Consider the following 27,627-nt stretch of genomic DNA (forward strand, 5'->3'; position numbering starts at 1 on the left):
TTCTCCAGTGGCTTTCTGCTGGATAGCTCCTGATGGAGAATTTAGGTTTACCAGCAGAGATTTTGACTAAGCACATAGTTTTGACACAGTTGGATTGATGGGGAAAATAGGGTTTTTTTTTCCTCTTGGATTATCTTGCCTACATGTTGACGTTTTGTCAGTTAGGACTGCAGAAAATCCTTGCTTTGGAGCCTGTACTCAACTCTTCTAAAAACTGGAGGAGCTTCAAACAGAGGACCTGTGTTACCGAGTTATTAGTTTTGACTTCAGCATGACTGTGCTTCTGTGGGAAGAGATTGTACTCAGAATCCTCGTCCTAACGTACCTCGTAACGTTGGCTGCCTGAAAACCATGGCATTTAAATTCTGCAGGAACAGCAGTGGACCATAGGGGCTGGGACTGGCTTTGTGTTTTTGTGTGGGGAGCATCTGCCCAGTTGATTTCAAACTTGATGGGATATAGCAGCCATATGTGTCATTGCCTTGGAGGTTCATTTTTGTCAGCTTGGGTCTTCGGTTTTCTCAGGTGGTATTTTTTCCGTTTCCTCCTGTGAGGATGAGAGAGGTTCAACAGATTTCCTAACACGTGTGGAAAAGCCTTTTTATTAGTTAAAAAAGTGCAATGTGAACACCTGTGACTGGTAGATGCACGCCAGCTTGAGCCTTTTGTCTTGGTTTACTGCTTTCCCCAGGACTGAAAGATGGCTCTGGCTCTTCTTCCCTTATATGTTTTATGGTGGTGACATAACTTGTAGTGGATCTTCTTCAAACTACGGTCCTCAAGGTTATGCCACAATCTGTTCTTATTACACATCTGTTTACACATCTTATTACGCATCTGTTCTTATAGTGTATTATTACACTATAATTTTTATCCTATGCATTCCTTCACATTTTTTTAAAAATAAGGAGCTCAGAGAGAAATTTGTTTATATTAGTTTGCTTAAAAGATTGTTTCAGTGCAAGGACTTTCAAACTCTTAAATGAAAACCACATAGAAGAAAGACACGAAGCTTTGAATGTTCCCTTCTCATGGCAATATGGCCAGCTAACCATTTCTTAGATGTGTTGGGACTTGCTTATGTGTGAGGTTAATAAATAAAATGGCTATTCTGTGGTAACTAAATAATTCACACCCTCCTGTAATCTGAATTTTCAAGTTTAAGCAAGTTCCATATTTCCATTTTAAAAGCAATTAGGGGAATTCCCATTTTAAAAGCAATTAGGGGACTTTCTTCACCATGTTCTATCTAATTTAACAGAAGAGTCCCCTTTTCAAAATGCAGCTTCTGGAGTCCAGAAACAAACCACACTGCTAAGTTGAGGGGTGTCAGCTAGAATATGGTAGCTGCTAAATGTCACTTACCTGCCCTTTCTCTGGTAGCTCTCTGCTAGCAAGATACCCAGTGAAATGCTGCCCAGCAAACCCTTGTTAGATGGCTAGAGGCTCCTGTGTGTAACACTGTCTTGCATGACTGGAGTGCCTGCAGCAAGGAACAAGACCAGCCCGTGCCAGAGGGCAAGGCAGGGGCCAGTATTCAAAGGTACAGGCAAGGAGACTGGAAAACAGGCAAGGGAAAGAGGTACAGGCAGGAAAACTGCTGCTGCACTAGAATTGTCCCTGTTTTTTCGCCTGGGCTGCCATGAGTAGTTGGAGCCATGTCATGAACTGTTTTGGATGAAGGTGGGAAAGCTCAAAGCACTGCTTTCAGAGTTAGTACTGAACTGAAACAAGTGAGAAGCTGTAGCTTCAGCAATAGGAAAGGGCATTGCTTTCCTCTAGTTTGGAACCAATGTCTCTTCTAGATAGAAAAATGTGTTGCTTTAAGAGCATTGATTGGGATGTTGCCAATTTTAGAATTTGAAGTCAGATCACTCTTGAAGTGACTTGAAGCAAAATGTTAAGCCTTTGGTATGTTCCTTAAGAGAATTCAAGCTGGGATAGTGGTCACAAGCAGGAAGTTGTCACAGCACTGACTTAAAGCCCTAGGTGTTGTGTGTGTGTCTGGAGCTAATTCTTCCTTGCTGCTCTGGGGAGTGAGGTTTTGCTGGGGAGGAGCGAGTTTAGTCTACAGGCACAAACAATCCCTTCTGGCTGGTGGTAGGATTTGCCAGGCAGTTGGCTGAGGTGAGTCCCTGGATGTACAGAACCAGTTTTGATCATTATCAGCTGGCAGGGATTTGAACTGTCTGCTTGGAATGAAGCGACCTACTCTCTGGTGACTCCTCCTGCCTGAGGAATAGACAGTGTGGGCAGCTGGGACGTGTCTGGCAATACTTGTAGAGTTGGGGAAGCTCAAGACCACAAGCCTCTGTGCTGCATCTAGATGCTGTGCTTGATGTTGGTAAGATGTGGTAGTTTGTAAGTCTGGCCAAGGAAGGATGGAGGTGAGAAGATGAAGTGAAGTACAATCGGCTATGTGAGATGTGCTTTCATTTCCAAGCCAGGGTTCTTGTTTGCATCTTGTCTGCTGTTGAATCCACTTTGTTTTATCAAGAATTTTGTGAAGGCCTTATTTGCTCAAACAGAAGGTATTTAGATTTGCTGCTACAGTGCTTCCAATTAGTGAACTTATGCCTCCAGCTTCCTTCCAGTTGTTTACTGAACCAGATGTCTGCTTCACAGCCTCTTCCCTTGCTCTGAGCTTGACCTGCTTTCCTCATGCTGGCGGAAAAAGCAGGGCAGATTTCTAGCTGTGAGTATTATTAGACAGGAAACAAAAAGACACTCTGGATTTCTATCGCTCCCTTCTATAAAAGAGCTAACCTGTGATGAGGCAATGCTTCAGGAAGCAGTATCGTAATGCTAGGAGCGCTGGTCTGTGGGAGAATGCAGGACAGGCCCAGGATCTCTTCCTTGGCTACCTGGAGGGAGTCATTTGGCTGCGGACAGAGGGGGACACATGTACACATGAGAAAAAAGAAAAGCAACAGATGGGTTCCTAATGAAGTCCTTGGACAAGAGAGTGTCAATGGTTGAGGAGCATCTCCAAACTACAGACATACAGCCATTTTTTCACTCGTAAACCAAAAGCTTACTTTAGGTATGATGCTGTGCCTCGGAGTGGAAGCAGTTTGGCATGGCCTTTCTTGTGTATGACCTTGGTTCTCAGGACACCATGGACACTGATGGTTCAAGTTTGTTTAGGACATGCAATGCTGTTTCCTAGATGTGTATTTGTGGTGGAAGAGAACTCAACCTGGAAACAGCTTGGGCACCTTCTTTTTGAAAAGTGCTTGTTTTCTTGTCCTGAAGCCTGGTGTTAGTGCTGGATCTTGCTGGCTGGTTGATTGCTGAAGGCCAACAGTCAAAACAGGATTCAGACCTCTTCCTGCTTTCACTTCTTAAAGCAGATGCATTTTCCTGGTGACCTGCTTAAGTATTTTGTCTCCACCTTTGTGAGTGGATGGTGACTGTGGTAGTTGCAATAATATTGCTTGCTAATCAGCTGTTACTTAAGCCCCAGGTGTACTGTCTGTCACTAAAACTTCTAGGGAACTGCTGTTGTAAAGAATAACCAAAGGTTTTTGTTCTGACCTACCTTGTCTGATTCCTTAAAATAGAACAATGCTGCTTGTATCCAGCTTATTGCAGCTTTGTAGCTCTATATGAATAACCTATTTTGTGACATGCTTTCAATCTTTTTTTTACCACAGTCTTAATTTAACCTATAATACTGTTCTTTTTCATTTCTTTCAGAATGGACTGCTGAATTGGGAATTACTGCAGACTCAACAGTACAGCACTACTCATTGCTTCGTGTATTACTAGTTATTTAGATTGGACTTTTAATATCCTGCCAGCTGCTGTTCACACACACATGGTGCATTGTTGCCATTCTCAGAATTGCATCTTTGAAACCCAGACCCTCAGTAACCTTCATCGAACAAAGAGGCGACCTCCTGTGTGCGTTTATAGAGGGATTTTTCAGACCTGTGGCCCTCTAGCTTTCTTGCTGGTGCTGTATTTCTGACACTATGGAGCCCAGTATGGAGTACTGCTTGGCACAGGTGCTGCAGAAGGATGTTGGAAAGAGACTTCAAGTTGGCCAGGAATTGATAGATTACTTCTCAGATAAACAAAAGTCATCTGATCTCGAACATGATCAGACTATGCTGGATAAAATGGTTGATGGATTGTCCACCTCTTGGGTAAATTCCAGCAATTATAAGGTAAGACTTGAGACAGAATGCAACTACAGTACTTTGCTGAACTACACACTTAAAATGCTTGGTGTGGTATTCATTTTCCAGTAAAAAACTGGTGTTACTTCTTTACTTCAGTGACTGATCCAGAACTTGTGCTGCTGACCTGACTGTTCATTTAATGTGTGTGTTCTATAGATAGCCTTTGCTGTGTTCAGTAAGTTCTGGTAAGCATAACAAGCATATCTTGGATGTCTGAAGGATGTCTTTTCAGTAAATGAGTATAATAGAGGATGTGAAATCTATGAGTAGGGCAAGCTGGTGACCCAAAGGTTAGCAATGTAGCGGGATCTGGTTAAGTATCCAGCCAAGGCTTAGTGCAACCTCATATGCCAATCTCTTGTTTTAGTCCCTGCATCTGCATTACTGTTGCCTTTCTTTTTGACTGATTGTGGGGTGGGAGTTCGGAAGCTCAGCTCTGGTGTGAAGGAGAAGGGGGTAGTTGGTGTCATCTGATCCAGTTCATGGATTAGTATAACAACCCTGAGAGTGAAAGGCCAAGCTTCGCTGCCCTAGCATAGCCATCTGGAGAGCCGAACTGCACTTGTTTGCTCATGGTTGGAAAAGCCATTTGAAGTCTGTTTCTCTGCTCACTTCACTCCTTTCATTTGAAAGGGTATCAGCTTAAAACAAAGATTGAGATCGTCTGCATGGTCTGAGATTCTCTGTCGCTTCAGTGATAAAGTATACGCTTTCAGACTTAGACTGAGTTTGGATGACAGACTCATCTTGGGGAGAGTGTCCAGTTGATTCATGGCTCCTGCTTGTCTAAGACTTCTAACTAAACACTTGTGCTTGTATGTCATCAATGAGGAAACATCAGTGAAACAGAGAGAAGTGACATCTCTGAGGAAATCAAGTTCAGTTTGAATTAAAAGGCCCTTCAGTTGATGGTGAAATTACTATACCTTTACAGGATGGGCTCGAGCCATCTTCCTCATTGGTGTACAAGTTTGAGCTGTGTCAGTCGTGACCATTATTGACATTTTTATGCTTTGGTGGCTTTTATACATGTTTTATGTTTTAACCTGACACTATTTTGTAGAGTCGTTGACCTCAGCATTGGGATTGGAGACAATACAGTACACTCTTAGAAGTGATGTAGTAAGAAAGCAATGATAGAAAGGGGAGACATGCTTTCTTTCCTTGGTGTGACAAGTCTGTCAAGACATGGTGTGTGGAAAGTGAGAATGAACACATTTCTGATAGTGCTTAGCACTCTGAAACTCTTCTAACAAATAAATGACCTTGTGACCTGGTCACTGATCCATGCTTCATAGCAGGCAGCTGCCGCAGGTGCAGATGGCACTGGATAGTCGAGGTGCTTTTGAGGTCAAGGAAGATTGTCATGTCAAGCAGGGCACTGAGGTCCAGTGCAAGGCCACTTGTGTATCTCTGCGTCCCAGGAGTGCATTTGAACTGCCTGGCCTGCATGTTCCTGGCAGTACTTACAGGAGGTGTAAGACAGAAGAGTGCTGCAGGGTGAAAGATGATTTGAGAGCTCCTTACTCTTCTATAGAGCTCAGTTACTTAGAGCAAACTGTGTTTGCATGGACACTAGGAGTTGTCGGGCATGTTAGCAAGATTGGACTGGAAAAGGCATTGCAGCATGCTGCAGACCAAAGATGAATCCAAGCTTTGCTCTGTTTCTACATGAGCTTTGTTTGCTTAGTCTGTGCTATTTCAGGATGATGGTTCTGCTGGACTCCTGCTAAGCAAAAAAGAGATTTATTTTGCAGAGCTTTGAATCTGTGAACAATAACTGGGGCCTACACTGAGCTGTCTGCATGGGTGTGCAGCAAAACAACGCAGCACTCTTTAACACATCCTCTCAGTTTCACAGCCCTGTAGCAAGGGGGAAGAGCTGAAATCTTCATTAGTTCCTTGGTGAACACTCTCACTTTGAGCTGCTTGTGGCAGTATTTAGTAATACCGTTAAGTATGCAAGGTCTCCTGACTCATATGTGGCCTTTGTGCCTTTCTCAGGACCTGGACTATGATGTGCCAATGACGTTTCATTTTGAGGTGTAGCATAAAGGAGTATAGACAGGATCTTTGTTTTCTACCAGGCTGATATTACTAGAGGTGAACCAAGGGTGTTTGGCCCCGACTTCCTCTTGCCTGCTCCCCCACACCAGGAGAGTATTGTACCATCGCCTCTATGGGGATGGTACATCTATTGTACCATTGACTCTGAGGGGATGAGGTCTCTTGCATCTTTCTTTCTCATCCCTGTGAGGTGTGACCTGTGCTGTTGGAGTTGATGTTTACACTGGAAATAGCCCTTGATATGGCAGGTTTGATTTTGACTAGCAATAGCCAGAAGTGAACTCAGCTTAGAGATTTGGTGGTGACAGAGCCTTCAAGCAGGTCAGGGTCCATCAAATTGAAGAGAGGTTCTACTACAGAGTGGTTGGAGAGACCTATTTGAAGTGGAACTTAGTGGAGGTTTGCAGTAAGGAACTGGGTGAAATGTTTTGTTTTTTTTCTGCACTTTGACAGTTTTTGGTGCTGCACCACTCTCATTGCACAGACACCCAGGCCGCCACCTCATCCCTGTATAGGATGGTCCCTTGGCCTCAGTGCAGCTTGGTCTGTGCCCAGCAGCTTGCAGGAGTGGGCTTTGTCTGTGAAAGGGGAGTTTGGAACTGACATGGTTAACAGATCCCAGTGCCTGAGGACTTCCACTTAGGAAGGCCTCTTGGCTGAACAAGCAACACTGCTGAGAGACACATTCTGTCAGGGCTGTTCTGACCTTTGCTTCTGTAGGTGTGTGCAGGGCTTCAGATTTGTTTTGTTTAGTTCCTAGTTGATTTTGTCACTTACATTTTATTTTAAAGAATATGACTTCTCCTTATGGAGCGATGTTACAGAAATATGGTGAAATATTACAGGGCAATTCTATTTTACCTGACAAAACTCCTGATCGTGTTAGAGAAAGCAGCCTTCCATTCTCATCTGTTTCTGGCTATCAAGCATTACAAGAGCGTGCTTCACTGAGCTGAAGAGAAATAAAACTTACATACATAAATTAACTGGCTTTCTTAAACTGTGTATTGAATCATTTTCTTTTTCGCTTTGCTAATTGAGGGGTAGAACAGATGGTGCAGGCTTAGTTTAAAGTGGCATCCATTAGAGTTACTTAAGCTGATGAATGGTTGTTCACTATAAGCATACATTTGCTCTCTATACCATGTTTATTTTGGTTGAAATTTGGTGGAAGAAATCCTCATTTTAGAAATAATTATCATGCATGGTTATGGGTTGATATGATAATTTAGTAAGTGTACTGAGTATTTAATGCACAGGAGGAAAAAAAGACTTCACCATCTGGGAAAGAAAGAGAGGCTCGTAAAGGGTTTCCAAGCAGCTGCTGTTAGCTGGTGAGTTTTAGGATGCTGAGGGTACAAGAGGATCAGTAATATATACATTGATTTAGCAGTTTAATCTCTGAAAACCTCTTTACCATGAACCTGTAATTGCTAACGAAAATGCATTAAATTAGTTTTGATGTTCAAAAGATAGGAGAAATAGATTATGGAGGAAGAGTGATCTTGAGATCTGGACTTGCTAGTAGAGCTTGTTCTTTGAATATATATGCCCATATTGTAAAAATCATCTTGGCAAAAACTGCTTCTGATGTTTCTTCTTGAGGGGAGAAGAGTTGCCTTAAGAAAGCCTAAAGACTCATTGGGCTTGAACTGCATTTGCAGTGTGCACAGTCCTAGATTTTTAGGCTCCTATGCTGACATTCTCCTAATAGATGGGTTTTCCTGCCTTATGAAAGAGAAGAGTTTTGTCTCCGACGTATCCAATTTCCTGTAGGCAATGGTTTAAATTCCCAGTCCAGCTGATCAGTTGCTCTTTCTCTGGCCCTAGTAGCTGTGTCTCCCTTTCCAACACCTACTGCTCGGTGTGGCAGTTGGATCAAATTATTGTGCAGCTTTTACCTATTCGGTATCGGCAGTATGGAGAGAGCAAATCAGCATTTTCTTGTGGCTTTTTCTTAACCCTTAAAAGATAACAATGACTGGTTGTAGCAGGAAGGATTGTCCTTTCCAGCTGGAATGAGAACAACTGTAGTGAAGTAATAATACTTTCTGGTTGTTTTATATACAATGTGTACGTACTACCAATTCCATAAAACTGGCAAATTTGCGAGCCTGGTTATCATGAAATCAAATATAAATAGGGAAAATCTACAGGATCCCAAGGGAGTGTGAAGAGTGGAGACCCACTGTTGAAAGAAATAGGACAGAAGTTTATTTCTGTAGTGACACAGGCAATGTCTGTCTAACTTGGTGTCCTCTCTCTTGGTGGCCTGCAGTGGATGGTAGGAGATGAGCAGAAAAATGTAAATGACTCCCTTGCATGTCTTTCTGGCTTTTAGAGATTTAAGTCCCTGATTTCACTTTCTGACCAAGTTTATGTTGCATTCCCTAAAGATTGTAGTGTTGAGACTGACTCAGGCATGTTTTTTATTGCTTTTTTTCCTCTTTTTAGAGTGTTTTTTCTTGGGTGCTTGGTAGTGAGGCTGCCTCAGCATTGACAAAGCCAAACAAGCTTTCATTTGGGTCTGAGAGTCTGGTGAACACACAACAGAACAAACCATTGTGGTTACTAAATTGAGAGGATAAAGCTATTCCTTTAATGCTGGTGTAGTGTTTCAGTTGCAGCACTTCAGTGCTTGTCACCAGGGTTTATTCAGAGGCCTAACACAGTTTGCTACCTCTTGAGAAACCAGGGGTGTATTACTAGACTGCAGGCTGAGGGTCACAGCTGATGCATCGGTGGAAAAGGCAGATTATTGAGGATTTATTTCTGTGGGGATAAGGGTGTATTAATGCTATTGTACAGTGCCTTGTTGGGCCGTTCCATGGCATTTGTTGTACAGTTCTACTTGCCCGCCTACAAGAGAGGAATTCAAGCTGAACAGGTGCAGGGAAGGGCTAGTGTGGTGGTAGGAGATTGGACAGCCTGCCTAACCAGAGGAGACTAAAAGTTTGGCTTGTTTATTTTACAGTATGAAGACTGAGAGGGAATACGACTGCTGTCTATAAATACATCAGAGGGGTGGACATCAGGGAGGGGAAAGAACTACTAGATCTAAAGGGCAAGGTTAGCACAAGAATAAACGGGTATAAACTGACTGTGGGTAAATTTGAGCTGGATGTGAGATGGAAGTTGCTTACAGCAAGAATGTTGGAAGAATCTTGGAGAGGAATAGATGAGGACAAGACATCCCTTTGGTTTTAGGATAGATCTTGTGATGCTTTTGAATAGTTTGTATACAGATAGACTAAGAGAATTATGCACAGTGCTAGAGAGATTTCATTTCAGCCTCTTGTCTGTAGAATAGGTGTGATACTGTGTCTGGAACTGCTCTGACATGTTGCATAAACACATATTTTAGAAAGCATACTGGTTGTAGTCCTCAAAATCTCTTGCATAGACCGTTCATGAGGTGCCTGAGGATCATGTGCCTGTTACCTTTGGATTAGAATTAGCAGTCTCTCGTAGGCATCCAGCCTATGTGTGGTGCAGCTCCCTTTGTGTTTAAGAGATAGGAGGGTGAGTAGGGGAGAATCTGAGCTCCAGGTCTCTGATGACCAGACTCTGTGATGTGAGTTTCTATAAAGCTGCCTCATGTTTGTATCCTCTGTGTGGTCTGCTCTGTGCCCATAGCATTCAATGCAGGAGGGAAGGTGTGGATCACAGTGGAGACATGTAGTCTCTGATTTTCTCTGAGTGAACATTACCTCCCACAAATTGTTGCTTTCTCCTTAGATCAGATCTATCTTTTTAACTAGATAAAACCTGCTGTGTTCCTCATTTGGCATGGCTTTTGTGCCAAATACGAAACTTTGAAACAAAGCAACATTTGAGTATTGAAGAATCAGAGCAAAGAGTCCCAGTTATCAGAGCATGGAAAGCAAGATGACTTTTTATAGTGTGGCTGGGAGTTTAGCCAGAGCAGAGAATGTGTAGGACTGAGCCCTGCATTAAGTGTGAGAAGAAAAAGCATTAGTAGGCATGATAATTTTCTACTTCCAAAAGTAGCATTCTGGAGAGAAGTTTGTGGAAACAACAAAGAATTAGGTAGTAGGGCCCCATCCTGTCATATTCTTCTTGTGACTGGCTCTCCTCAGACATGCAGGAGGTGCACACAAGTGCAAAGGCTGCCAGAATCTCTTTTGGGGTGTGGAAGCATTGTGAGGTTGACTGTGGTCTTATCACCTTGCCAGGGTAGGAGTGTTTGTGCCAGTCAGCTGGTGGCTGATAATAGCAAATGGAAAATCTGAAATGGCTTCTACTCACTGCATTCTGAATTTATGCTGTTTGAGTAGTATCTGCATTTGCTGTGAATTGTATGTTGGAAATGAGCTGTTTCTACTAATTGTCTTTGTTCTTTGTATGTCTCTTAGAATTATATTCCATTAAAAGATGTCATGACTCTCCATTTGACTAGTGTCAAGTGACACAGTTGAGTGGAATTGGAAATCTTGCTGCAAATGGAGGCATTGTTGCTTGTGCAGTGACATGAAACAAATGTCTGCTTTTGACAGTTTAGGAGGATTTCATATCTCACTCTTGGGAACTTAAATGAAGTGGATGCCACTTGTTTGGTGCTGTTTAAAGTTGAATGTTACAGACTTTTACTGATGTACACTCGTCACCAAAGTTGTCTGATGGAGCCAGACCTACTAATAAGAACCCAGTTTCTGTAAGAACTTCATACTTATTGACAACTCCAACTTTTACACTAGAATGAAAGCCATGTGCCTGAGTTGGGGACAGAATCCTGTTTACTCATAGCTGATGGAGTTGGTCCTATTGCACCAACTTACCTAAACCAATACTCCTCAACAGAGAATGCTGTGGACAGAATGATAGTTGGGCAGATGCTGGGATCCACTCTTAGCTTTTAAAATTAAGACTATATGGAGAAGATAGTTGTGTACATTGTTTAATTCTGACACATTCAGAGGAGTACTGTAGTGTTGTATCCCAAGGAGTGAAGGGGGCCATTGTGCTGCTTTTATGTGCATGGTTGAGCTACTTGGCCTCCAAAAGTAATGTCTCACAATGAATGAAAAGCTGAAACTGCACACAGGTCTTAAGGAGACACTTTCTCTTACAGATTGAAATATTTCTTTTGTCTAATACGTCTGTTTATGAAAGACTCCACTAGTTCAAGTTGAGGTCTGAGCTTTCTCTTGCCTTTAAAGACTTCTGCTGCTTTCTTTGTATTACTCAGGCTTCATTCTCCATGCAATTTCTCCCATTTCCTTCTGGAATTTCCTGTTTGGGTAAGCTAGTTTACAGTTAATGAGCAGCTTTTCCCAAGCAGGAGGGCATGTGCAGATGAAAGTGTGGGGGTTCTTGTTTGGAAACTTGCACCTAGAGGTGGTATGATGGGAACTGACACTACAGATGGATGAATGGGAAGGCAGAAGCTGACATCTCAGGCCAAACGACAGTGCTTTGAAGGTGGAAAGAAAAAACATCAATGTGCAGAACTGCTAGAGGGGCGTGGGAGTGTGAAAAGAAGGTTCATCCTAGTCAAGGTAGCAGGATAAGGCAAGCCCCTCTAGAGCAGTAGTGGTATAAATGTGGTAGAGCTGGAATATTTGGGAAAGCTGGAAGGGAAAGGATATACAACAGAAAGGTGAGCTATGGAGAGCTGAGAATTTCTGGCTGTTTAGGACAAATGGTAAAGGCTGAATTTTAGGTCTGTATGAAGTTAGTGCAGTATTGGAGACTTAATACACTTTAAAAGTATCCTTCCAAGTTCCTAGGCAGGGAGAGGTCTTAATTGAGTATCAGGTACCACTGTGGGCTTTTTGCAGGTGTTTACCCTTGGTTGTGCTATCGCTGAGATGTCTGGGGCTGACGGTAATCAGTGGCTGTTCTACCAGCATCTTTCAAAGACTTTTATGGTGGCTGTTTGCAGGATAGTGCATAGGAATTGTAGCAGAAGAGTGTTCTGTAGCTGGGCAAACACTTAAGAACAAGAGTTGTTTACTTTTCTAGGTGGTAACTCTGTTACAAAATTAAATCATGTGAAAGGTGGTGTGAGGGTGGCTTGCTGACTGTTTTGTCTGTGGAAATCATTCTCATGACAGTAGTGATGTCTTCCAGCTAATATAAAGGTGGGAAATGAGGTGAAGAGAGAGTTCACTTAGAGAGGAGAGCCAGGACAAATTGCTGGAATCTGTGCTAGATACTCAGCGGGAGTACTCCAGACTCCCATGTGTTTTGTGTTTTCTTAAGTAGAATCCAAATGTATAAAATTGTTTTGCAGGAGCATTTTGTACAATAATCCCAAGATGACTGGTCCAACATCAGTTCCGTTGAACTGGACACGAAGGGGTGGCTGGGGTGAGCCTGCTATTTTCCTGCTCCCAGCCAAAGGTGCATGTGGTACAGCTGCAGCCCTTAAATGGCTGAACAAAGGCTTTGATTTGGATGTGAGACATCTACTGAGAAAAGGTGGGGAGCTGTGTAAGTGGCCGTGTCTCAAAGAACTAGCTGCTGTGCAGGGTTACGCTGGAAGTTCAAAAGGCCTGGATGTAGGCTTTTGGGGAATCTTGAGTGGGTGTGTGAGAGCTGGGAGCTGCTGATCTTGGGAAAGATGGGTCTGTGGATAAGGATGAGGGTGGAATGGACCCTACTTTCCGTATGGGCAGATGTCTAGTGGTGACTGTCATGTGGCAATCTGAGAAGAACGGGCAGGAGGACAGGTTCTGGTGTGCCTTTAATTGAGGTGAGGTAAGCACAGGCAAAGACAAGAGACTGAGGGCAGGGCTTTGAGATGGTGTTCGTCTGGGTGGGAGGTGAGCCAGGAAAAACTTCTGGGAGGTCAAAGAGATGACTTGAGCCTGTTTATCTTCCTTGTGTTTGTGTTGTAGCTATCAGTGGTTGTAGGTGACTGGCATTTTGAAGCTGGCAGGGTGGAAATGAAATGTGTTATTAGGAGTTGCTTTCCTGGGGTCAGAAAGGCACTTGTGTTAAGTGAAAGCAGCAGTTCTGATAAGTGAATGTATGTCAGAAAGCTGCCTTACAGTCAAATTTGGCTGAGCAGCAACCAAAACAAAAATGCTCTAAATGCTGCCTTTTTAAATCAGGAAAGGTGTGGTAGGGTTGGGACAATGGTAAATGTGGTACTTAAATTAACAGCCAAATCCTGCTGCCATTAAAGTCAAACTCAACTGCCCCCCCGTGCTGCTTAAAGCATGCCCATGGTGATGGGATGTAGTTTAGAATGGACACCACAGCTGATGTAGGAAAAGTGGGGTTTTCTTGTTTTGATTTTTTTTTTTTTAGTTTTAACTCTTGAAATGCTTGTAATAGCAGCTAAACCTTTGTTACTCCTGTGCTTGTTAAAATTCAAATGCAAATTTATCCTTATTATTTCTTGTGGATTTTTTATTGAGATATTCCTTTGAGACTAATCTAATAGCTAATTGCCAAGTAACTAATCTTGTTTACTCTTTTGTTACAGAGGTCAGAGTATGTGATTGAAATTTATCATTTTCTTACTCCTCCTGTTTGAGGCTTTTGTATCTGTGTTTTCTCATGACTTCTTTGTGATTTTAAAGTAAAAACACGTTGGTTCTCTTAATGTGGTAGTTTTTTTGCAGTCAAATGTGAATTTGTATACAATTTTGAGTTCTGTACCAGCTACTGTGGCATTGTGTGAATGCCTTTGGAAGGGGCTGTTTTGTGTAAAGCTGTTACGAAACAGAAGATGGAAAATAAAAACTCTTGGCTGATAACTGGTTTTTGGACTGCCACAGGAATTGACTGAGATCACCCCAAGTCCTCTCTGGTGGTTCACACTGTGGCTGAAGTGCTTTGTTTTCCAACTAGCAATCTCTGAGCCACATGGAACTCGGATTATTATTTAGGGAGCTATAAAAAATAACTTGAAGGAAGTGAGGCTGTTGCCTGTGGGCTCACATTTGCTCTCTAGAGATCCACCTCCTTACTAGAAAGTATATAGGTGGCTGTACATTTCAGAAGCTTGAAAACTATTGCAGATGAGTCTTGAAGTGGGAGCGTAGTTTTCTGGCAGATGAGAAAAATGCTTATATCTTTCTGCATTTTTACTGTGGTGTATGTGGTGTTTGTATCTGTAACAAAAAACAAGTTGTTGATCAGAATTCTTAGTTCCCATCTTCTTCCTTTATTTGATTTTAATATCTTAAATTAGATTAAGTCTTAACATTGTTCCAGAAGAAATGCTTTATTTACAGAAAATAATTGGTTTCACTGCAGGAGGAACTGGTTGGGATTTCATCTGCCTCTAAAAGTGTGTTATTGGTGCAAATAATGTAGGCTAAACAGGTCATGGTCTTTGCTGGCTGTGTTATTTAAAATAATGTAGCTTGATGATAGACACATAATGCTGTTCTCAATTTTTTCTCTCTTGTCCTTGCTGATTCTTTTGCCCTTCTCAGATCAGTGATGTGTGAAGGATGTTCCCTCTGCTTCCAGACAATGCTTGTTCTGACATCCTGTATTCTGCTCTTGCTTATTTTCAAGGAAATTCAGAATCTCATTTGACTTGAATAGCATCATTATAGTTATAAATGTCTCTGAGGACAGCAGCAGACTAACCAATGTTACAAGCTGGATTGTGATTTGGAATTAAGGCTTCAGTCATGAAGGAGTGAGTGTCCTTGTGCAGAACGTTATTTGCTTGGGTGCATGCTGGGTGATCAGTTTGGGTTACTGTTCTGAAGCAAATATGAGAGCTGAGAATGAGGTGTTTGGAAGAGCCCATCAGCAGATACTTAGTTGTCCCAGGACCTTCAGCAGGATCCAGATTCCTGTGAGAACTTGAGGTGCATCTTGTTGCTTTGAATTGAGTACTGCATCTTGTCAGGGAGGGAGATAGAGTTGAACCCAGGTAAGGCTGAGAGGGATCCTTTGCCACAAGATCATCTTTCCTTTCTTGCTGACAGATTTCGGTATTTGTAGATGACACACTTGAGCTGCATTTGGATATTGTTTTCATCTTTGTGTCTGTCTGTTTTGAATCTCTACTGTTCAGTGCTCCTTTTGGGAACAGTTGCATACCTGTGAGATGGATCTTATTTTTTCCTTTTATCTGGCATCAAAAGATTAAAAGGAAACTTGAAAAGAAACATACAGTCTTCATTTGACTTGCACAGCTAATTTTCTCCTTAATGCAGTGAGCTCCAACTTTCTGTTGAAAGTGAGTTTGTGCACATGCAGTTGGAATCTGCAAGGGGAGAGGCAGGGGCAGACAAATGTTCTGTTCCCAGGGAGATGTAGATGTCCTATTTTTTAATGCTCTTTTGTTAGTAATGAGAAACAAGTGATCTGTCTGCACTATGGACAATTGAGCCTCACATGTTAGTCTTTAATTTTGTAGGCCTGATGAGTCTTGGACTGTAGTGATGGCCCATGCCTCTTTCAGTGGGGGCTGTATTTGTCTAGAGTAATCAGGTTGAGGCATTTAGGGGACTCATTCAATGCAGGTAATGCTGTTTGCCTGGTGTCTAAAGCCTTCACTAGCACTAATCTGTGTATAAAACAGACTGGAAGTCCTGCTTGTTAGGAGGAAGCCCCTGCTTCTCCCCTGATCTTGCAAGATCTGATTTAGAAATATTTAATGCATGTTTTTTTTCTCTGCATATACTGTAAAGAGTTGGTTTGGAGATTCACGCTTCTGATTGACATAATGATACACATATCCTGGAAGTCTGTGATGCTAGATCAAAAGGAAATAAATGTATTTTGGAAGGATTAGTTTAATATAAATCTTAAAATTGTGTAGTGCTTTTCATCCAAAAGGATATGGAATTATTTTTCAGACCAACAAAGTGGCTAAAGCCATTACTGAAGCATACTACTTTTATCTGCTTGAACAATAAACTCGACACAAATGTGTTGCCTTCTCTCAGGAGAATTGGATTGCTTTAAATATTGATGCTGTGTTCTTGAGTCACCATCCATTAAGGCAGAGGTGGTATTTAGTTCCTAGTTCACAGATAAAGTGGCAAGGCAATTCTCCAGGGGAAATTTGGCAACATGTTAGTGAATTTTAGTACTCTTTGGCTTTTGTACTAGTCACTGGGCTGGCAATAAAGGATGGAGCAGATCTTGGAAGCTCAGCTCACAGCACATTGAATGGAGCTTCCAAAAGGGACATGGGAGAACAGCTTTCCTCCCTGACAGGCTTTCTCTCGTGGTTGTGCTGAGGGTAAGTCCTGCTGAGCCGCACTGAGCCTTGTCCCTGTTTCTATTGTGCTGGTATTGATAGCCATGTGTCCTGTGGCAGGCAGGTGCCACAAGCCTATGGGAGCTAGGTTCCTACCTGATGTCCTACTCCCTTTAGAGGCAGGAGATTATTCTGATTCTTGCTGGTAGCTAGATCAGTCCTTTGCTCTTAGATATATAATTCTCCAAACCATGTTAGCAGAAGGTTGTTGGTTTTATTTTTTTTGATAAAACAATATCCCAAAGGTAGACAGCCGGTTGGACTGTGCTTCACTCCTGTTTCCTTTGATTTGACTTTAACTTTTCCACTTGATGTTTCTGGAGCTACGGAAATCAGACCTTGTGAGACTTGTATGGGAAGTGGTGCAAGGTATTTGCAGCATACCCTGCCTCCCTCTACTCCCTGAATGGAAAAGAAACTGTTCTAAAGACAGGATATTTGCCAAAATAGTACTAGAAACGTTCTTTCTCACTGTCTTCTGCTTCATGGAAGCCCTTCATTCTCCCTTGTTTGCTTCACTGGCAGTTGTATGAAGTAGCTTGACTTTTGGAGCACATTGTGGCTCTTTCTGCACTCTCTACTCACCACGGCCCTGGCAGCCCAAGGCTTTTGCTTACCAGGCAGATTTGGAGCTTCCTTGGCCTACTGTGGTGTGACTGAACCCAAGAGCCTGGTGTGTAATATTGGCACCTCTGTTTGGAAGGAGCGGTACAGAATGAGTGTTAGGAAAATGCTTATACAAGACCTAGCGGGAGGGAGCCCTCCTCTGTCTGCTGAAGTAGGATGGCAAGCAAGGTGACTGTAGTGGAGAGGATATCCCTGGTTATTTTTCACACTCTTCTTTTTCTGCTTTATGTTTGTATGAAGCTCTAAGTCACTCCCAAAACAATGTGGAGGCTGCTCCACAAATTCCTGTTGAAAAGGTTTCCTGCCTGTGTGGAAGAGAGGCTGAGGTGGGTTGCTAGCTTGCCTTGCCCCTTTAGATATAAGAACATGATTAATCTCTGCAGGTGGCTGTTGTGTATGTCTGAAGATTACAAGTTAGAGACCATCTGTCTGGGTTGCTGAACTGTGAGCACAACTGAGTGGGAACTGTGTTTCTGTTGGTGTAAAGGTTTGCTGGGAAAGTAGGTGCCCTTTCAGGGATTAGCTGCAGGGGAGAAGGTGTTTTCTCTCAAGAAGGTGCTCTAGCTAATGCCACATGCAGATGCTTCTCGTTCCAGATTATTGATGACTAGTTCCCCCAGGTCTCAAGAAAGTTGTTTGAAGAAGGTAGAGCATTTTGGCAAGATTCAGTTGCTAGGTCTATTTGTTTAGCTCCTAAAACCACTGCAGTGGATTCACTCAGGAGCTCATGGGAAGGGCTGAGTTGCTGCTGAGCTGGCTGCCTTAGCAGCAGTTAATGGCAATTATGCCTCCAGTATTTTGGTCTCCTGGGAAATGGCTAGAGGGTAGAGCTTTGCCATTATCCCCTCTCTGAACATATTGCATAGTCTGTGTTTGAAAGAGGAAAATGTCTGTTGCTGATCTCTGATAGCCAACTAAGTACTGCTCCCAGTCTGACCTATAAAGGAGCTGTGTGTCTCATTTAATGTAAGAGAGTGATAATGAGTGGTTAATACTGATTCTGACTTGCTGCAAACCCTTCTTCCTCCTGAGGTGGTAATGACAAAATCCAAGTTTGCAAACCACAGATGTGCACCAAAACTAGGCATCTCTGTGTAGATGGTCAGAATAGCAATGTGGTGTGTTTGCAGAGTGGCTGGTGAGATGAAGGTTTGGTTACTTTCCAGACACCAGCAGACTTCTTTTTTGTATTTCTCTCCTCCTTGTAGTGTTTAGGAGCAAAAAGGAGACACAGCCCTTGCTTGTGGGAGGTTGTGCTCTGTGTTAAAAGCAGCAAGAGAAGACACAATTCCATCAGCAGTGCAGAGTGACCTGCTTGGAAATTTCTTGCCCGTTTTGTTCAGCTATGCACAGGGAAAGCTCTGGAGAGAATCTGCTGTAGCATTCAGAGATGACATGTGACTTTTTAAGAAACCTTAACCACTTGTTAAACTGTATTTTTCTCTGTGGTTTTAAGATTAATAGACATTGCAATAATGGGATGTGAGTACTGTGTTTTAAAATGTATGACTAGCCTGTGGTAACTAATGTGATTTGGTGGTCTCTGGCCTTCATGATATTCAGGCTGTCCATAAAAGAAAATCTCCTGAGATAAGGATTTCGAATAAAGCTTTTCCTTCCAGGTAATTTGAGCTGTTAAACATCCTTACATGTATGAAGGGCAGTGAGTCTTTGCAAGGCCTGGAAGCACAGGTAGTGAACCTCATGGCTCGAGTCAGAAGAGACACAAAGCTTGTGCTTGGTGCAGAAACTAGGCTGTTACAGACTGAGGTTTAGCTGGCAGCTCTGCCACTGACAGTATGCAGTGTGCAAGTGTATAATGTCTTTCCTTCCTCATGAGTCTCTTCTCTGTTCTTTTGGGAAATTATTGTGCTTATTAAATTGAGGACACTGGTTGTGTAAGCCTTTTGTGGTGATTTGAAACTGGAGACTGATGTCAAGACCTCTGTAGTTGGGGGAGGATGTCTGACAAGATCAGCTTATTTCTTACTCCCTCCAGAGCCAGCAGCTAAGGATGATGTGTGAATGCTTCCTAGCATATACCTCACCTTGGGGTTTCATTCAATGGTGGATCTTAATTGCCTAGAGTGAAAACACTTTCCATATTGTAAGGTTTGGGAAATTGTGCAAAATCCTTTTTTGACGTGCTTTCATACTATTTAATTTAAACTTGTGTCTAATGAGCTAAAACACTACAAGCCTGAAGTGAATTTTAATATTGGTTTGGATGGCCTGGGGACCATTTTGCAAGGTTTAGCTCACTTATAGTCTTGCATAAATGGATTCAACTTAATTGGGAAAGGGCCAGTCTGTGTGTTATTTGGGCTTTAGTACCAGGTCTTGCTGTGGCAAAGCAGCACAACGGAGTCACGCTGAGATGGAAACCAGAACAGAGAATACCGAATATGCTACTGTTGATTCCCTTTCCTGCAGGGTCCAGCATGTGTGGTCTGTGAAGATAGATGTATGGGTGATTAGAAATGTTCTGAATAGCCAAAAGTTTATTAATACCTATTGTTTGCTGTTGAATGAATGTCACAAGTATGAGGAGTTTTATTGGGTCTTGGAGCAGCTGAGCATTCGTATCTTCTGTGAGCAAGTGCTTCCCTAGTTTGTTCTTCCAAGAATTCTTATGATCTGCATGCTTCATACTTCTCACAACCGGGCCTAAAAGAAGTTTTATCAGATAGAAAATTCTATTTGTGTTTATGTTTAAGTTGTGGTCATTGGTGTAAAGTTAGTTAAGAATCCTGCAAAGAAGGAGAGGATGAGTATGGTTTGGATTTTAGAGTAAGGTTCACCTTAGCCTTTGTATAGTCCATGGTTGTACATTAATCTTGAGTTAAGCCAGTGTTGGAAAGTTGTGTTAATCAGGATGTCAACCTTACCCTGGGGAGTAACTACTTCTACTTGCCAGTGTAACTTAGGTCTGCAGTGAATTGCTAATAAGTCTATTGTCATTTTGCCTTCTATTGTTTATAACGGATGTTTACCAACTAGTAATGTGACTTATTTTGCTGATGCTGTATTTCTAATGGCAAGGACAAAGTTTTGAGGCTTTGTTGGTATTGTAATATAAGGAATTTCAGGAAATGGTCAAATCCAATTTCTTGTTCACAGAGGACAACCAAATGTACCCGGTTGTCTTCTGTCAGACATTTATCCAACCTATGCTGAAAATACATCCTTTGAAGATTTCAGAGGCTCTTGAATTAGTCAGTTCCAATGCCCCTCTACTCTTTATGCTTAATTTCCTTCCTAGCTAATCTAAGAGGATTTCTCTTTATCTTCCTGGAGGATATGGGAAAAGTTTATCACCACCCGTGTTCAAGTCCATACTAGCAAAATCTCTTCAATGTAGTTGCCACAACTGCGTACTTGTCTGCCAAATGAGGCTAGAGTTTGTACTTTGCCCTGCAGTGTGTTGGCAGAGGTTTGTCTGTGCTGAGGCATCCTCATGTTCCCAGATCTGTCTTGATTCTGAGATAAGGGCATGCTGCTCTCTTCATTCCAGAAAGGTGATAGGTAACTGAAGGGTAGAGAACCTTACTGGCCTGTTGATATGCCTCAAATGCAGAGGCCTTGCTCATGTCCCATTGGAAGTGTAGCATTTTGATTATTGAAAGTCTCCTAAAGGAATCTTTAGCCATTTTATGATAGCTGTTCTGCTTTCCAGCTCCACTTCTGTAGCAGTGTCATAACAAAGAAGAGGTGGGGGGAGATGTGGGATGAAGCTTTAAAGGCATTGTTGTGGGCTGAGATACTTCTTGTAATCTCTAGAAAGGCACAGCATGTGGCAGGAAAAGAGCACACTGGCAGATGGGGTGAGTGCAGCTACAGTCATACCAAGGAGACAGTGTTGTGAAGCATTTACCCTGTGGCAGACAAGTGGGTCACAATGTTGATTTATCACCCTGGGTAGGAACTTGTACTGCGATCAAGAATGTGATGATACGAGTGAAAGGTATTTCTGGAGATGTTAGTGTTGATCTGTGTGCACAGAGAATTTTGTCCTTGGAGCCAGAGGCTCAAATCTGTCTCCTCTGGGTGAACTTGTTGCAGTTACAGTCTGGGAGGCAACGGCAGAGAATATAAATGGTCTTGGAGGCTTGTTCTTTTGGCTGCAGCAGAAGCGTCGTGGACATGTCGGATGGGCTGTACTTACCCTTGGTGCCCTCTGTGCTTATAAAGTGTCTTATAGTCATCTGAAGTACTTTGCAAAAGTGACTGGTGCTGTTAGTGATGCTTTGGTTTGTGGCTGTGTCTATTTAGCAGTCATAGTCTTTCCTGCCTATTCCATGGTGGAGCTGTCTGCTCTTCTTGGTTAGCTTTGCAGCCTGAGGAAGAGCACAGCTTGCATGTGCACTGCAGCACACTGCTGTGTTGAGGGAGGAGTGATGGCTTTTGGGTCTGCCCCTAAAGAAGTTCCCGAATTTCTGTTATGTGATCAGAAAACTAATTTGATTTGTGCTCTTCTTCTTTATCTTGGTGGGGAAAGAGAGCCACAGCATGTCTGCTAGTGTTCTCTCCTGAGCATGGCATGTGCTGGGCTTGCTCTTTGCTCATCATGGTTGTGTTGTCAGCTACGTCCAGGGAGCTGTGGAGGTTTGAAGTTCCAAATCCTCCAGCTGTGGTCTGTCAGTGAATTACCAGCAGGCTCTTCTGTGGGACCTGTGTCACATAAACCTGCCTTGCCTTAGACTTAACCAAAACCCAGAGAACTGGAGGTGTGTGAAGCGCCATTGTAATAGGACCCTGATGGGAGGTTCAAGTATTGGATCCACTTGAACTGACCTTTAAGCTTTTACTGGATGGACATGGTAGCAAAATCATTCATTCAAGGCTGTTTAGGCAAGACATAACTTGTAGCAAAAATGAGCTAAAGGTTATGTTGTAAAAGTTTCTTTCTAGCAGTTGTTTTTGAGGCCATAGGATCCCCACCCCAGAGGGCTGAATTGAGGTCTCATCTGGTGTTGCTGCTTGACCCTTCCAAGATTTAGTGCAGTTTGCCCACTGCTGTTGGCTCATGGTGGAGGAGGTGAGGGTAGAAATAGTTCAGACCTGCATCTTCTGGAGGCAGACCTGGGAGTCTAATCCTGGCTCTGCTGCAGATCTAGTGCTGAGTCAGCTGGAAGCGTACCGATTCCTCTCTAAAGTCAAAACCAAGGTTTATTTATGTCCTTGCAGGGATAATGTAGGCTGGAAGGATGCTATTTGCCTGCATACTGCTACACATAGGTGAAAGGAACAATAAAATCAGTGCTGGTGTTAATTAGTGTTCTATTGCTTCTCACCTTCCCTAAGAAGGGATTTCAGACTTTAGCTTTGAGGAGCAGGGAGCAAGATTTGCTTTCCATGGCTACATTGCCTGGGACCTTGTGTTTCTTGCTGGTTACAAGTGATAAAAGGGAGATGTTGTTGATGCTGCCGTATCCTATCCTAATGATCCTTCTGCCTACTAGTTCTAATTATCTAGGGATCAAGAAGAATTTAATGGAAAAATAATGTAGCTGAATTCATCTGTCTTGTAAAAGAAAGTGTCTACTGTCATGGGTTGTTTAATGAGTCATTTAAAGAAACCATCAAAGCATGTGTAAGGTCAGCACATAATTGGGCAACTCTTTAATGAGCATATAATCTACCTAGTTGACTCACGTACCTTAATAACTGGAGATCTGTTTATAGAATTGCTTTTTCTTTTTCCCTACCTAATACAATTTAAGTGATCTTAAAAGTCTGAATTAAATCTTCAGACAGTAAGAAATGTGCAGTGACTGCTGCTTCCCGTGTCCTGTTTCTGGGGAGAAGGTGAGTGCAGACATATGCCTTCAGATTCTGGGTTTATGCTAGCCTAATGGGGCAGAATCTGTCTTGTAGCAGCAGATGTGAATTTCTACCTTTGGTAAGAAGCTGATTAAAAAGTCAAGACACATAAACATTGTGAGGCCTGCACAACTCTTGGCAGTTCCTTAAAGAAAAGAAAGTTAATGAAGAATCTGTGTTTTGCTTCCATGTCGCTTTGTGTTTGTGGCAATGTCTTTGATGTATGAATTCGAAGACAAGAAACCGAATGTATATGTGTACTCACAAAAAATTTCAAGTCCTTTGAAGGAGGGAGGAAAAAACTCTTTAAATGGTGATGTGAGTGTACTAGTAGCTCTGCCTGGCTTTTTTTCTTTTCCTCTGCATGTATAGATTCGTTTGTAACTAGACTGCATGCTGGCACAGTCCCAGCACTGCAGGCAGATGTATACAAAATGGCCAAATAATAATTCTTTCCAACATACAGGCAGGACTGTTACACCTCAACATGACAAGTTTATGATAGTAATAATGCTCTGTAGTTCCAGATGAGAATATGAAGAAAAGTCTTGGAAAAATACTAGTTTCTATCTCCCATCTTGCTAGGGTTCAGGAAAGTGCTGTTCACCTACAGAGGGAAAAAGGTGAAGGGTAAGAAGAGATGTAACTGTAGCTGGATATCCTTTCTAATCAGTTGGTGCTGTTCATTTAGCAACTGATCTACTTGACTTTTCTTACAGTGTCTGTGCTGAAGAAAAAGCAGCCACTTGATCTCTAACCCACACCACAAGCAGTGTTATCAGGAAAGCATGTTCAGTTTCTTGGTGTTATCCTTGGGCATCACCGTATCTTAACTCCTCTTTCTCTAAATGATGTTTTCTAGTCTGACAGAGTTACTATCTGAGAAACTCAACCTCCAGTTCTTCTGCAATAGTCTCAGTGCCATAGACTACGGGAGATCTGCCAGCAGCAATCCCTTTTCTTTCCTGAACAAAGCCGTCATTGACACACTGATAGAGAGAGGAATAATATTTGGAGCTTATCACTGTGTGTGTGACTGAACTTTTTACTTTTATCAGATGATATCAAGTTAAACAAAACCTCCTAGGTAAATACACCAAAAGCCCAATGCCACCAGTTTGATAAACAGAACATACCAATTCCTGCTATGGTTGGCAATATTTAAACACATTTTACTTATATATGCTGATCTTACTGCCTGATCCATGTTGCAGATCCTCTATACCTGCATGAAACCCTGCTGAAGTCAGAGATTGTTATGGATTACATTATGTACCTGGAGTCTTTGAGGACTACAAATTGTTACCTGACTTATTTTGAGCAGTGGAATGGGGATGATGTTGAACTAGTTGGCCCTTGTTAGACCCCTTCTAACCCGATTTTATAGGTGACCCCTATTAATAAGCTAAAGGTAAAAGACCTATTGTGCTATTTACCATTGCACAGAATATACAGTAGGGCTGGATGGGATGAGAGGAAGCAATCTGGGATCTCTTTCATGTAGGGTTAACAATGGCAGTCTGTTGTGTCTGGAGTTGTGTCCATCTTGTTTCAGAATTCATGATACATCTGGTTTTGGTTCTGGAGTTCCTAGAATGACCATACTTTACCTTCTGTGTAAAAAATGTAGCTTTATTTAAGACAAAAACCTAATACTAATGGGACACTTCATTTGGAATAGGTGCCTCAAAGGCAAGAAACCCCTTCTGAAGTCATAGAAGCGTATGTAGGCTTACAAATATGTAAAGCGCGGGTGCCAGGAGGATGGAGCCAGGCTGTTCACAATGATGTCCAATGATAAGACAAGGGGCAACGAGTACAAGCTGGAACATAAGAGGTTCCAAAAATACAAGGAAAAATTTCCTCATTGTGAGGGTGAGGGAGCATTGTCACAGGCTGCCCTGATGGGTTGTGGAGTCTCCTTCTCTGGAGACATTCCAAACCTAGCTGGATGAGTTCCTGTGTGACCTGCTCTAGGTGGCCCCGCTCTGGCAGGGGAATTGGACTGGATGATCTTTTTGAGGTCCCTTCCAACCCTTAAGAATCTGTGATATAGTCTCTTTGAGACAAAAATAAATGGTCCACCTTTGAACCTGCCTGTGATGACAGGGGACAGCTGGGTCTCTTGAGTCTCTTCCTTGGCAAATTACAGATACTTCTATGTTTCTTTATCTGAACCTGGTGATTTTACCTAGAAGGAACAATTTGGAAATTTTTGGAAAACTGTTGTTCCCATTCTCCTCTGAGGTGAACTGTGACTTGAATTCATCAAGTTGCATTTCTTCTTCTACAAAGTTGCTTTTTAGTGTTGCTTCAGGTTTCTGCAGTGTTGGGATGATGAAACCCCTCCCTTCCCCTGGAGGATGACATAACGTTTTTTACTAAGCTCTATTCAGATTCTTAAGCTTTTGCATCTAGATGAAGATATGCTGTGCTATTAACTGCTTGTGTAAATACACAGTATATCCTCTTCATCAGAAAGTTAAGAGACTGTTTTTAACAAGTCTCCGGTGAAAACAGATCTCTCAGAAAATAAGTTACAAAATAAGGCATCTAATCTTCTGGAATCACAATCAAAGTGGTTATTTAAATACCTGATTCAGCTTACCCTTTGAAAATAGTGATGGGAGTTGTGAAGGAGAGAAAAATGTAGTAAAACATGGTGAAACATGTCCAGGAGCTACGTGTTTTACCTGGTTGTGCTTTGCCAGGGTGCCAACTGTTTGTGGAACTTGTGCTGAACTGAATGACTTCTTCCATTACATTTATAGCTTCTGTTCCTCTATATTTCAATTTGAGTTCCATTTGAGATAATTAGTCAAAGCTAATGATTTAGTTGAACATTTAATAAATTCCTTTTATTAATCCACAGGAATTTGTGGAAGCCCATAACATGTCTGTGTAGCTGTAGTGCTGGGGCATTGATAGAAACTCTTTGCCTGACTTGTATAACTGTATTTCTGGAGCTGGATATAGAAGCCAGAATGTATGTGGTTTGTCCCTATAATTTTCCAATTGGTTTCCACTTGTGCTAACAGCTGCTCAGATGGTGTGTTCTTTTCCCTTAAGAAAATGCTGGCTCCTTCAAGCAATGAAGGATGAAGAATTCCCTTCTTTTCCCTTGAGGTGTTTAGGGTTTATTTTTGTCTGCTGCTTTTGCTTCCCCCCCCCCTTATTTTCCTGCAAAGTGTCTCACCAGTTTACCAGCTCTGGTGACCGGAATGCTCCAGCCACAGGAACAGCTGTGGCATGGCTGTGGATTGAGCCAAGTCAGCCCACCGTATCTCAAGTTGGATCTGGAAGCAGCTATTACCAGGCTGTTGGCCTAGGTCTGCCTGGGACTGGGTTTCCACCAGTGCCAATTGTGTGAGATTTTTTTAACAGTGGGCTTCCAACAGGACTGCAATAGCTAGAATAACTTTCCAGCCAGATTTTGATGAACAGCTGTCTCATAGTGACAACTGTCAACTGTTTCAGACCAGGGATATCAGGTGAGTTGGACATGGAGTGTAACATGTATGGAATTGGGTTTTCCAAGCAACTTGTTAGAAAAGCCACAAGTACACAGCTAAAGTGCAGCACAAGTGCGGTGCACAATGCTCAGTACATGTTATCTTCTGCTCTGGAGCAATTCTGCAGACATCTACAGCCTCTTAAGTGCCAAGGCAAGAAATTGCTCTTGCCTGCCTTTATGTGCCATGGACTCTTGTGGACATACAGCTTGCCCAAGATTGCAAAATGTTTTCAGGTTTCTGACTACATACCATGCACCAGTGTGGCCCAAGGGTGTGCTCTAACTTACATGTATTGTGCTTCACTATGCTGTCATATAATTCAGTATCTGTTGGAAACAACTAAAAAGGCGTCTGTCTTCAGTCTGAGGGAGGAAAGCAGATGTTTTATCCTCTTGTGAGAGCTGAGCAGAGCAGTGCTTCAGCTGTTGCTCCAGACCTCAATGATGACAGCCAAAAAGGCAAAGGGACAGACGCATAGGTCAAAAGGAGTTGAGAGGAGGAACGTATTTATAGGAAGAGGAATGCTTATTTCCTGTGTTAAGTGGCATCTGGATTTATTTCTGGAACATGTGGAAAGCAGTGCCCTCAAAGTTACAATTAGCTTTTAAATGGGCAGGGGTAGAATGTTTTCTCATTACGATTGCTGCTTCTTAGACAAGTTAGAACAAATTCTTGAAAAATACCTACTTGCCAGAAATTAAAAGGTGTGCAGGGTGCTGGGCCCAGGTCAGTTGTCACCTCTGTTGAGTGTCTCTGGCATCTTGTAGGATGACACAATGGCTCCAGCAGAATGTGCACCAGCTTGCAATTGGCACTGGTGCATATCTGCTGAATTGAGATCTGGTTCTACTTGCAGAGACACACTCAGGTGAGCAGGTCAGGACTGGGACTGTCTCATATTCTTGTGGCATTTGGCCTTCTAGGGTCCTGGTTTCAGCTGGAGTCACTGGTATAGCAGTGTTAAGTAAAGAGAAAGCTTCAAAAAGTTTGTTTGACATGCATTGAAAAAACAGCATATAAGTGTACACCAGAGGACTAAGAGAGGATGATTTAAAAAAAAAGAATCTGACAGTTAACAGCTCAAACCAGTAGATCTGTCTTCAGTGACCTGTTTTGACAGTACTGAATAGTAAGCTGTGGGAAGCATCGTATCAGCTGTATGGGCTGTGCTAGATCTTGTAGCTGCTGCAGGTGCTGGGTGAGA

At 42.4% G+C, this 27,627-nt stretch overlaps 1 protein-coding gene across 1 annotated transcript in view; it reads left to right on the plus strand.

The window, feature by feature from the left end:
* The window catches only part of CLASP1 (cytoplasmic linker associated protein 1), a 182,200-nt gene that overhangs the window by 10,031 nt on the left and 144,542 nt on the right, over positions 1-27,627 (plus strand). Inside the window, exon 2 of the mRNA XM_062004923.1 lies at positions 3,700-4,172. Within this exon, the coding sequence (XP_061860907.1) occupies positions 3,978-4,172 (195 nt within the window). The 5' untranslated portion in view covers positions 3,700-3,977. The remainder of the gene's footprint in view (positions 1-3,699; positions 4,173-27,627) is intronic.

Source organism: Colius striatus, chromosome 11, assembly GCF_028858725.1.
Source record: "Colius striatus isolate bColStr4 chromosome 11, bColStr4.1.hap1, whole genome shotgun sequence".
NCBI classification, from domain to species: domain Eukaryota; kingdom Metazoa; phylum Chordata; class Aves; order Coliiformes; family Coliidae; genus Colius; species Colius striatus.